Here is a 10,047-nt window from a genome sequence, read left to right as displayed (position 1 = left end):
TAAATTTTTGAAGTTGGGAGCACCAGTGCTACCAAGTAAAAAAGTTAATTTCGAGCCCTGCATTTAGATAATTCTAACTCTTTTCCTTACAAATATCATATACTTGTATTCTAACCTAGTATGCCTTGCATGGCCTTATGCGATTCCATTGCGGTACAATGCTGCCTTGAGGCAACATGCAGTTTTTTGTAATTTCCTATGATACATTTGATGAAATATTATGTAAAGTTTTTGAAACTACTTCTTTACTTTCCAATGAAGGTGACTAAGATTTTTTTGTAGGCAATTATATGCACGGAAATTGATGAAAAATGCACTTTTCATTGGACAAAATATGGAGTCATGTGACATGTGCACATGTCCTGAAAGTGGAAACAAAATGGACCCCCGTGGGTCATGTGACCACTTTTTTTGTATGTTCATTTATTAGTATTTGACTTCTACTTCCCTGAGACAGCATTGGTCAATTAAATGAGTCTCTCATTTTATTTAAAAAAACAAAAACATGTTGTGTTGCCTGGAGGCAACACGGTACCATAGAGGGTTAAGTACTTATTTAATGTATTACTTAAATTTAACAAATGGTGGAAATGGAAGTTCCTTTTAGCATTTTAAATTACAGTTAGTTATATTAATTGTTTTAAATTTCAGTTGATCTTAATTGTACTTCCTTATATTCAGAATCAGTTCTGCATCATTTTTACTACCTCCATTAAAATTCATTTCTGATTCAGAACTGAACTGGAATTTTAAAAGCTTTCTCAATTAAATTCGTAATGGTGTACAACCCTGCCAAGCATATACTACAAAAAATAACCTTTGTATCCTAAGCTTTTTATTCTGGGTATATATCCTATCAGTCCTCTCTTACAAAGCAAAGAGGTCAGATTCATTGAAATGTGTATTTTACAAGCTAAACGAATAATTGCTCTTAATTGGAAAAATATCAGTGGGCCAAGATTTGGAAAGTGGATCAAAGAAATGGCGTCAAACATGTCAATGGAAAAGATCACGTATATTGTCAAAAAGAAACAAAACGTTTTTGAAGATGTATGGAGACCTTTAACTAATTTCTTAAGGCACAATGTTAATGTTGGTAGCCTGCTACAACAAGCTCTGAGGGAGTAAGGTAATATCATGATCTTCTTTACAGACTTGGGAAACACTCTTTACTTGATTTAGGTATCTTTACATTTTTATTTTATTTTATTTTATTTTATTTTCCCCCCCCCTTCTTTTATTTATTTTATTTTATTTTATTTTATTTTATTTTATTTTTCAAAAAAAAAAAAAAACCTTTGTAAATGTCACCCGTGTGTGTGTGTGCGTGCTATAGGCGCAGCTGGAACTGGACTCTGTGGTTGTTGAGCGTAGGCAGTTACTCCAGCAATGGAACAGCAGCCTGTTAATGATGAGGAGGAGGGATGAGACTTACACTGCTATGCAGGAGCAACTGAGGTGAACATAATGCTCAAGATTTCTGTGTGTGTATGATCCAAACAACAGTACTGATTTGTACTGATGATCCCTCCTCAAGGCTGACCAATGATCAGGTGCGCTCTCTGGACACAGAGATTGAGGGCTACAAAAAGTCTATCACACAGGAAGAAGAGCAGAATGAGCGTCTAACTCTGCGTCTGAACCGGGCCCAGAATGACTGCACCACCTCACGTAAACTCATCACCCACTCCCAGAACCATCAGGAGGTCCTGCAGGCCCAGTATAGCACATATACACGAATGCTGCAGGAGACAGAAAAGACCCTCAGTACACTGCGTTTGGTATTTCATTCACATCAACCTACAGCTCAAATATTTTTGAAGACAGGTTTATGAGCACTAGTCAAAAGCTTTTGTCTTTCTTAAAAGAAATGTTATGACTATCTCTCTTTTTTAGGACTATGATGTGCGTCAGTCTGAGCTCAAGGGTCTCAGAAAGCAGATGGAGAAAGAGTCTGCAGTGCGTATGGATCTGGAGGACCAGATCATGAGCAAGCTGCAAGAGCAGCTTACTCACAATAATGCAGCAAAGTACTCGCGTCGACTGACTGATAAGTCTGCAGCACACAGGAGAGAAAAAGTAGGATGCTTTCGGCTAACACATGCATTTTCACCACAAATTTTTTTAATTATTGTCTTAATTTTAAGTTAATCATTTGTAAATTGTGTGATGATTTTTTTAATTAGCACCTTGATTTTTAATTACCTTTGGATTTTTAGGTGTAGTATGACCTGGACACATTGAATTCAAACTTGTGCATTTATATGATTTCTCAGGAGGCTCAGTTAACTAAGTTAGAGAATGACATCAATGCAGTAACGCTGGAGGGGCAAGAGGTGGCGACACATCTGGATTCTCTGGCTGCATTTCAAGCTGAACTTGAGCAAGAAATGAGCCAGCGTCACTTGCTCCTGTCTTCTCGCGAGGCAGAGATTGCTAAACAAGTCACAGATATTGAGCGAAAACAGGCCACGATCAGCACCTACAACAAGAAGATCAGGGATATTGTGTCCAGTACAGGGGTTAGAGCTCACACTGCAATCAGTACATGTTTTAACATATGGATGTTTAGAATAAGGCATAGTGATCTCTTCTCTCTGATAATTGCATTTTCAAGTTACTGTATTCAACTCATATTTCAATTAATTTTCAAGTTACTGTAGATACTGTATATTTAAACTTTCCAATGTGTGTGAGAGTAGCATGAAGACCTAGGTCCTCTGGAGATCAGTGCAGCCACCCTGTCTAAGAAGCTGGAAGAAGTTGGTGCTGAGATTAAAGAGCAGCAGCAGTTGTGGCTCTGGCAGCAGGGGGAGCTAGTGAGATTCACTCAGGAAAAACAGGCCCACAGCTCTTCTGTACAGATCCTGCAAACACAACTCACAATACTGCAACAGAGCAAGATCAGGAGAGAGAGTATGTACTTTTCACTAACATGTAGTGGTGCATTTTATGTGTCTTCATTTACTCTTTATCATATTATTTCAAAACTGTAAGATATTCAAAGAACATTTAATCTGGACCCCACTGGCTCTCATTGTTTGTAGGGGAAAAAAAGTAATACAGAAAGTAATACAGGTTTGGAATGACATGAGGGTGAGTAAATAATGAGAGAATTTTTATTTTTTATTGAACTATACCTTAAGTACAATTAATATGGAAAAACCTTTTTGCCATTTGTACAAAGAGAACAAACAAACAAAGTACAAAGTTATAAAATGTGTCTGAGAAATAAATACATTATTGATATTGTGCTCTGCATATGTGTGTGTTGGTTATGTTTGTGCTTATCAGGAGAGATGGAGCAGGATCAGCGCGAGCAGGCAGATCTGGAAAAACAGATTAAAGCTCTCATGGCAGACATGGTCAAACTGAGCTCTCTGCTCACTAAGAACAGTGATCTGAATCAAGCCCTGCAGCAGAGCAACAGTCTGATGGAGACAGAGTTCAGACAGAGACTCAAGGTACAACACTATGCACTGTGTAGTTTTATATTGTGAAAATCACATTTTCATGTATTCTTCTGTTTTTACTCTTTCCATTTTGTCAAATGTACTGCGTTAGTTTCCAGAGCTCACAGCGTATAGTAAGAAATAACTAATGTTGAGTTTAGAATACTGTGGCCCTCGAGGTCCTTTGTCCTGCAGAGTTTGAATAGGGTTGGAGCTAAATATTGCAGGACAGTGGACCTCAGAATCCCCGATCTAAATAGACATATAATATTAGTCACGTGACTTATTGTGTAAAATACATTTTAAACACTTTATTTGTATCTATCTTGTGTGTGTAGGAGGCTGAGAGGGATTCGGTTGAGACTCAGCTGAAGCTGGAGAGGTTAAACGAAGAGAAAGAGAGACTTATAAACAGCCTAGTGGAGGCAGAGTGAGTCCAACACACTTCACACATACACACCCTGACCCTGACTCTTTTTAATTTAAAGTGAATTTTAGTATCACTTTAATACAAGGTTCCATTTGTTATCATTAGTTAACTAAATTAGTTAACATGAACTAACAATGAAAATACTGCTCTGGAAAAAATTAAGAGACCACTTCAAAATTATCAGTTTCTCTGGTTTTACTATTTAAAGGTATGTGTTTGAGTAAAATAAAAATTTTTGTTTTATTCTATAAACTGCTGACAACATTTCTCCCAAATTCCAAATAAACTATTGTCATTTAGAGCAGTGGTTCTCAATTCTAGTCCTTGCAACTCCCCGCTTTGCACATTTTGTATGTATCTCTTATCACTTCAGATGTTTGTTAAATTCGACCATAAGTGCCCTGCAAAGTGGACGTCACAGGATATTCCGCCATGATTCCAGTTCAAAGGGAGTGTATATGTTCCATTCAAAGGGCATTAAAGTAATGTAAATAAGAGAGACATGCAAAATATGCAGAGCGGTGGGTTCAAAAAAACTTCTATTTAATGACGCTGTACTGTAACTCTTTACTACGGGAGAATAGCTAATGTAGGTGACATTGTTTTATGGAATGAGGTTGGATCACAGTAAGTTTTCATTTAATGACAACATCAAACATTCTTTTGCTTTTATAAATTACTTTTTTGGTAACTTTTCCCTGTCCTTTCTATTGCTGCTTAGTGATTTTTGCATTCTTTGGCTACAGCAGTTAACAGTTTTCTTCTGGTTGTTGTTGCCGTTCAATCTGCAGCGGTTGCCCTAATGTCATGCCATTGGATACAGTAAATTCTTGGTTCAAATAGCATAATTATATTTAGCCACTCTTATAAATCATGTTAGAACAATTACAATTGTAACAGCACCTAATTGGATCCACACCCATTTGTGCTACCTAAATTCTAACTAAATGCCTACCTAGAGAACATTTTTGGGCATCTTCGGTGATGAGTAAGCAGCTAACTCATATGCCTTTGACCCAAAAATGCTGTTACGATCAAAAGGTCACTAGGTTAGTGATACAGCCATACATACAGCCACAATGTATAGAATCAGTATAATACCAGGGCTAGAGAATGAACACTATATTGCTTTGTTTTGTGTGTGTGTTTGTGTGCGAAGGCGTCAGATCATGCTGTGGGAGAAGAGAACCCAGCTGATGCGAGAGACTCGCTCTGCCATAGATTCAGACATTGGACAGGGAGACATACGAACCATGAGAGCAGAGATTCACCGCATGGAGGTGAGTGTATAAGTGTATTTGTGAAAGTAACTTCTAAGTGTGGTTTCAGTCTGAAATGTTATGTACTGTATGTGTCCAGGTTCGTTATGCTCAACTGATGAAGCAGCAGGAGAGGTTGTTGAGAGACATGGAGTCAGTGGTGGCCAGACGTGAGACAATAGCTGTTCGGAGTGAGGCTCAGGCACGATCTGACCATAAGCAGCCCACACACAACGACTACCACAACACTCTCCAGAGCCTCCGCCGAAAGATTCTCCAGGCAAAGAAGGTGTGTGTGTGTATCAAGGTTATAATAATTTAGACATTTTAAATTCGTTTTTCTTGTATTTTAAATATATAAATGATTTATTCATTTAGTTTTTTTTTTCTTCATTTTTTATTACTTCCCCACTTTATACATAATTAAATTTACTCTTAGCTTTTTCTACTTTCAGTTTACTTTTTCTGCACTTACTTTCTAGTAGAATTACTAACGTTAACACAGTTTCTGAAACTGAATCTTTTCTGGTATACTTGAGTGTGATTGGCCAGTGGTGGCAATCACAATCTTACAAAATATTTTGCACAGTGACTGGTAAACTATATAATTGACCATTGTCTCAGGCAGCTGATTTTCTTTGTGGCTATATGTTAGCTTTGGGTTTTGAACTTCAGTATTTCAGTATCACTTCAGTATCAGTATTTACTATAGTAATAAGTAACAATAACTTACTGTAATAAGTGGGATAATTTCGTATATATTGAAAAACTGAAAAGAAAAGTTCTGGATATTTTCATGGATATTTTTTTGTTATCTTTGAGCCATGATTTTTTTTTTTAGTTAATTAAATGTTGTTGTTGTTTTGTTTTTTTTTTACTTTTTATTCTTAGTGTTCAGTTTAGTTTTAGTTAATATTAATCACCTTTATGGATATGACCTGTATTATGCAGTTTTTATTTACAAAATGAATTTAGAGACTGTTTTGTCTGTTATAAAGAACTAGCTTATGCCTTGTGTGTTCAGCAAGCAGAAGAGTGTGATGGTGCTATAGCTCAGCTGGAGGAGAGGCAGGGCTCTGTGACCTCCAGGCTCCGAGACAAACGTATGCATCTCAATGACCTGCAGCATACCAGAGCGGTTCTCACCCAGGACCTAAGCGCACTACAAGAAACCAAAGAGAGGGTCAGTCCATCCACTAAGAGCATACGCACTTGCAGGGATGGGCAGTATTTCAAATACATGCATTTGAAATACAAAATACTATTTTGTATTTTGTATTTAAATACATTTAAGCTTAGTATTTTTGTATTTTCAAAATACAAAAATACTTTTTGCCAATCAACCTCTTAATTAGACTGCTGATTTCCTGGATCAACAAGTATACAAAAATACTAAATACAAAAATACTAAGATTAAATGTATTTAAATACAAAATACATTTGACATTTTCCAAAGGTATTTAAATACAAAATACAAAATAGTATTTCAAATACATGTATTTGAAATACTGCCCATCCCTGCTGGAAATCAGCAGTCTAATAAGGAGGTTGATTGGTAAAGTACCTTATGTATTTTGAAAATACAAAAATACTAAGATTAAATGTATTTAAATGCAAAAAAGTATTTAAAAACAAAATAGTATTTTGTATTTCAAATGCATGTATTTCAAATACTGCCCATCCCTGCGCACTTGCATACTAGACATCCAGTGGGGGGTCACAGCTTAATGAGCCAGTTATATTATATTTAAATCAACCAACGTAGAGCAATTTTACTTGACATGCAAGTCACATCAGAGCGGCAAGTGTACTGTGTGTTTACATAGACTTTTATTTCCACAAGAACCACAATCGCAGGAAACAACATTTTGCACTCTTGAATTTTATTCAAGACATCAACACTAGTGGACATGGTTAGCAAGAAGAATTTAGATGTACTGCAGGTTCTAACCATTTAAGTTTATGTTCTGTAACTGTGTGCCGATTATTTGGCATCACCAAAGGTTCTCTGCTCATTTCTGCAGAACTTGTATCATCTGCCCGTGCTGCAGTGTCGGGCGAAACACCTGCAGGCTGTTAAGGAAGGACAGTACACTCCGGTGGCCAGTGGAGACACTGCATTGGAGCTGGCTACACAGAAACAGGAAGAGCGATTGAAAATGGTTAGTGTAAAATCCATGAAAGATTCTCTGAAGTAAATTAGGCAGAAATCTTGTGTTATATGGTCTAGCGTGCAAAGCTAGATGTAGATCCAAAATTCACTTAAGTTACTGATGATGATGAGGCTTAAAGGGGTCATGAACTGCCTCTGTTTTTTATTTTGTACTGTTCTCTAGGTCCACTTATAATGTTAGCTAGAATTTTACATCAAAAAACATTATAATTTAGATGTAATAGGCTATTTTCTCTCCTGTTTTTGACCCCCCTCATCTAAACGCTCTGTTTGAATAGGCGTGGTGGATTGTAGACTCGGAAGTAAACGCCCACTGCTATGATTGGCTAACAGTTATGTATGTTTGACAGCCTGCGTCCTTCACAGATGGACGCTGCTGTGATTTAGGTTAAAACCGCATAAATACTCAGTACATATCAAACGATCTGTAATAACAGACAAAGCGATAGTGATCTTGTAATAAAAACAGTTACACTTGCAGGGATGGGCAGTATTTCAAATACATGCATTTGAAATACAAAATACTATTTTGTATTTAAATACATTTAAGCTTAGTATTTTTGTATTTAGTATTTTTGTATTTAGTATTTTTGTATTTTCAAAATACATAAGGTACTTTGCCAATCAACCTCTTAATTAGACTGCTGATTTCCTGCAGGGATGGGCAGTATTTCAAATACATGCATTTGAAATACAAAATACTATTTTGTATTTAAATACATTTAAGCTTAGTATTTTTGTATACTTGTTGATCCAGGAAATCAGCAGTCTAATTAAGAGGTTGATTGGCAAAGTACCTTATGTATTTTGAAAATACAAAAATACTAAGATTAAATGTATTTAAATGCAAAAAAGGTATTTAAAAAAATACATGTATTTCAAATACTGCCCATCCCTGTACACTTGTGTGTGTTACTGTTAGATCCGGTGTAGTCGACACAGCATTCAATTAGTTTCAATCTTTCTGAAAATCCAGCATCGAATTGTGCCTTGTTTGTAAACTAATCCGCGGTAAAATGAAGTGAACAAAGGACCAAGTTCTTACTGACGCAGTCTGGAACTTCATTAAAAATAAAGTTCATCCACTCTTTCCTAACACTGGGATCAAAAGGAAGGCAATGCAAAAACTATTTTTTCCACAACTTGGCACTGTACAGCATCTTGTTGTCTTCGGAGCCATTTTTATTGTTTTGTTTCTGTGTAGACCTGCGCGGTAGCCTCTTTCGTAAACACTACGTGCATACATTGGTGGGCGGGGCTAAACAGGCAGCGATGTAGAAGCAGACGCTGATTTTTTGTGGAGGTGGTGCTTATCCACACTATTAAATCATAGAGTGGTACATTCCTCAAGCTGTCGGTTTGGCAGAGTGGCTTAAATATAAGCTGTTTTTAGACTAAAGAGAGAACTTTTTTCTGAAAATTATAGGATGTTTTTATAGTACAATGACCTCTTATATGTGAAAAGATCAAGGGAATTTTGAAGAATTTTAAAGAGCATCTACATAGATGCAATAACTTCTAAATTAACCCTCAAACAAAACTAAATGCTAAATAACTGAGAAGCTCATGGCAACCTCAAATGTTTTGTGTAATTATCAGTAGCTGAAGTTGAACCAGTGGGGCAAAGTGGAGAAAAGCAGAAACTAGTGATTTCAGAAACCAATAAACAAGACTAATACTAATTCCTTTCTGCACTCTTATCTCAGATCAGTTCCATTCTCCAGCATTTGGCTGAAGAGTACCCTCAGCATCACAGCACTCTCCAAAGGATTAACCTAACATTCGCAGAACACAGACACAGTGGACTTCAGGACAGCCAGTGACTACAGAAATATGTATTGCATAAAATAAAAGTAATGTATGTACATACGTACATGTTTGGCTGTTGTTGGCCTGGTCAGTATTAGGTCTAGTTTATTATGACAAGTGTAGAGAAAGGTCAGAGAAAGGAATACTGATTGTCTGTTATTGCAAGGACGCTTTTATGAAGAGGTGGGACAAGGACATGTCTTTAGATAAAGCAAAAAAAATCTTTGAAACTAACTTTACTGTATCAGTGTACACACAGTTGCAAGGCATTGCGTTAGAGTGTTTTAAATAAATTCACTTTTTAGAAGTTTTCTTTTAATTAATCAAATTCATAGCATATATAGTAAGCTTAATAGTAAGCTTTGATTTTTCACAAGGTTATTGAAAGTTTTGTTGTTCATTTTTCTGTGACAGTGATGTGTGTAGCTACTGATTTTTCACAAGGTTATTAAAAGTTTTGTTGTTGTTCATTTTTCTGTGACAGTGATGTGTGTAGCTACTTAACCTTAACCTTACTTAATACTTTAGGTACAATTTTATCCCTAGAAATTAGTTAAATCTGACAAAAATCTGACTTCTAAAGATATCTTTATTTGTAAAAATGACTACATTAGTTACTTTATATTACTTACAAACATTAATAATGTTAATATAAGTAATTTGTATTAAAACAACATAAGGCAACATGAGATTTCATTTATGTAGCCAAGTGAACAATTGTGTGCATGTGTATAATGACACTTGTACAGTGGAGTCTTCAGACACATAATAGCACATCAGGTTTCATTCACTGCTCTAATACAGCAGGAGTCTAGTTTCAGAGTTTCAGTCATACACCCAACCCTTCATTCAGGCCTGGGCCATGACTGCCTAATATATTCATACAGACTTTGTTACATGTGTTTTGATTTAGAGATGGCAGAT

General features: G+C 36.2%; 2 protein-coding genes across 3 annotated transcripts in view; one reads left to right on the top strand and one right to left on the bottom strand.

The window, feature by feature from the left end:
• Positions 1-3,039, bottom strand: part of LOC107710030 (anaphase-promoting complex subunit 11-like) — a 12,221-nt gene extending 9,182 nt beyond the window's left edge. For both annotated transcript variants that reach the window (XM_016514713.1, XM_016514714.1), the window contains exon 1: positions 3,029-3,039. The gene's annotated coding sequence lies outside the window, so the exon portion shown is untranslated. The remainder of the gene's footprint in view (positions 1-3,028) is intronic.
• Positions 1-9,385, top strand: part of LOC107710029 (coiled-coil domain-containing protein 40-like) — a 16,249-nt gene extending 6,864 nt beyond the window's left edge. The window contains exons 6-17 of the mRNA XM_016514712.1: positions 1,337-1,458; positions 1,538-1,781; positions 1,897-2,079; positions 2,277-2,522; positions 2,703-2,916; positions 3,295-3,464; positions 3,791-3,882; positions 5,042-5,162; positions 5,242-5,430; positions 6,166-6,324; positions 7,166-7,303; positions 9,021-9,385. Of these exons, the coding sequence (XP_016370198.1) occupies positions 1,337-1,458; positions 1,538-1,781; positions 1,897-2,079; positions 2,277-2,522; positions 2,703-2,916; positions 3,295-3,464; positions 3,791-3,882; positions 5,042-5,162; positions 5,242-5,430; positions 6,166-6,324; positions 7,166-7,303; positions 9,021-9,137 (1,995 nt within the window). The 3' untranslated portion in view covers positions 9,138-9,385. The remainder of the gene's footprint in view (positions 1-1,336; positions 1,459-1,537; positions 1,782-1,896; positions 2,080-2,276; positions 2,523-2,702; positions 2,917-3,294; positions 3,465-3,790; positions 3,883-5,041; positions 5,163-5,241; positions 5,431-6,165; positions 6,325-7,165; positions 7,304-9,020) is intronic.
• Positions 9,386-10,047: the final 662 nt, after the last annotated feature.

The sequence above is a fragment of the Sinocyclocheilus rhinocerous genome, unplaced genomic scaffold, assembly GCF_001515625.1.
Source record: "Sinocyclocheilus rhinocerous isolate Xijiao unplaced genomic scaffold, SAMN03320098_v1.1 scaffold3614, whole genome shotgun sequence".
Classification (NCBI taxonomy): Eukaryota; Metazoa; Chordata; class Actinopteri; order Cypriniformes; family Cyprinidae; genus Sinocyclocheilus; species Sinocyclocheilus rhinocerous.
Note: the sequence above shows the minus strand (reverse complement) of the source record. Positions and strands in the feature narration are given on the sequence as shown.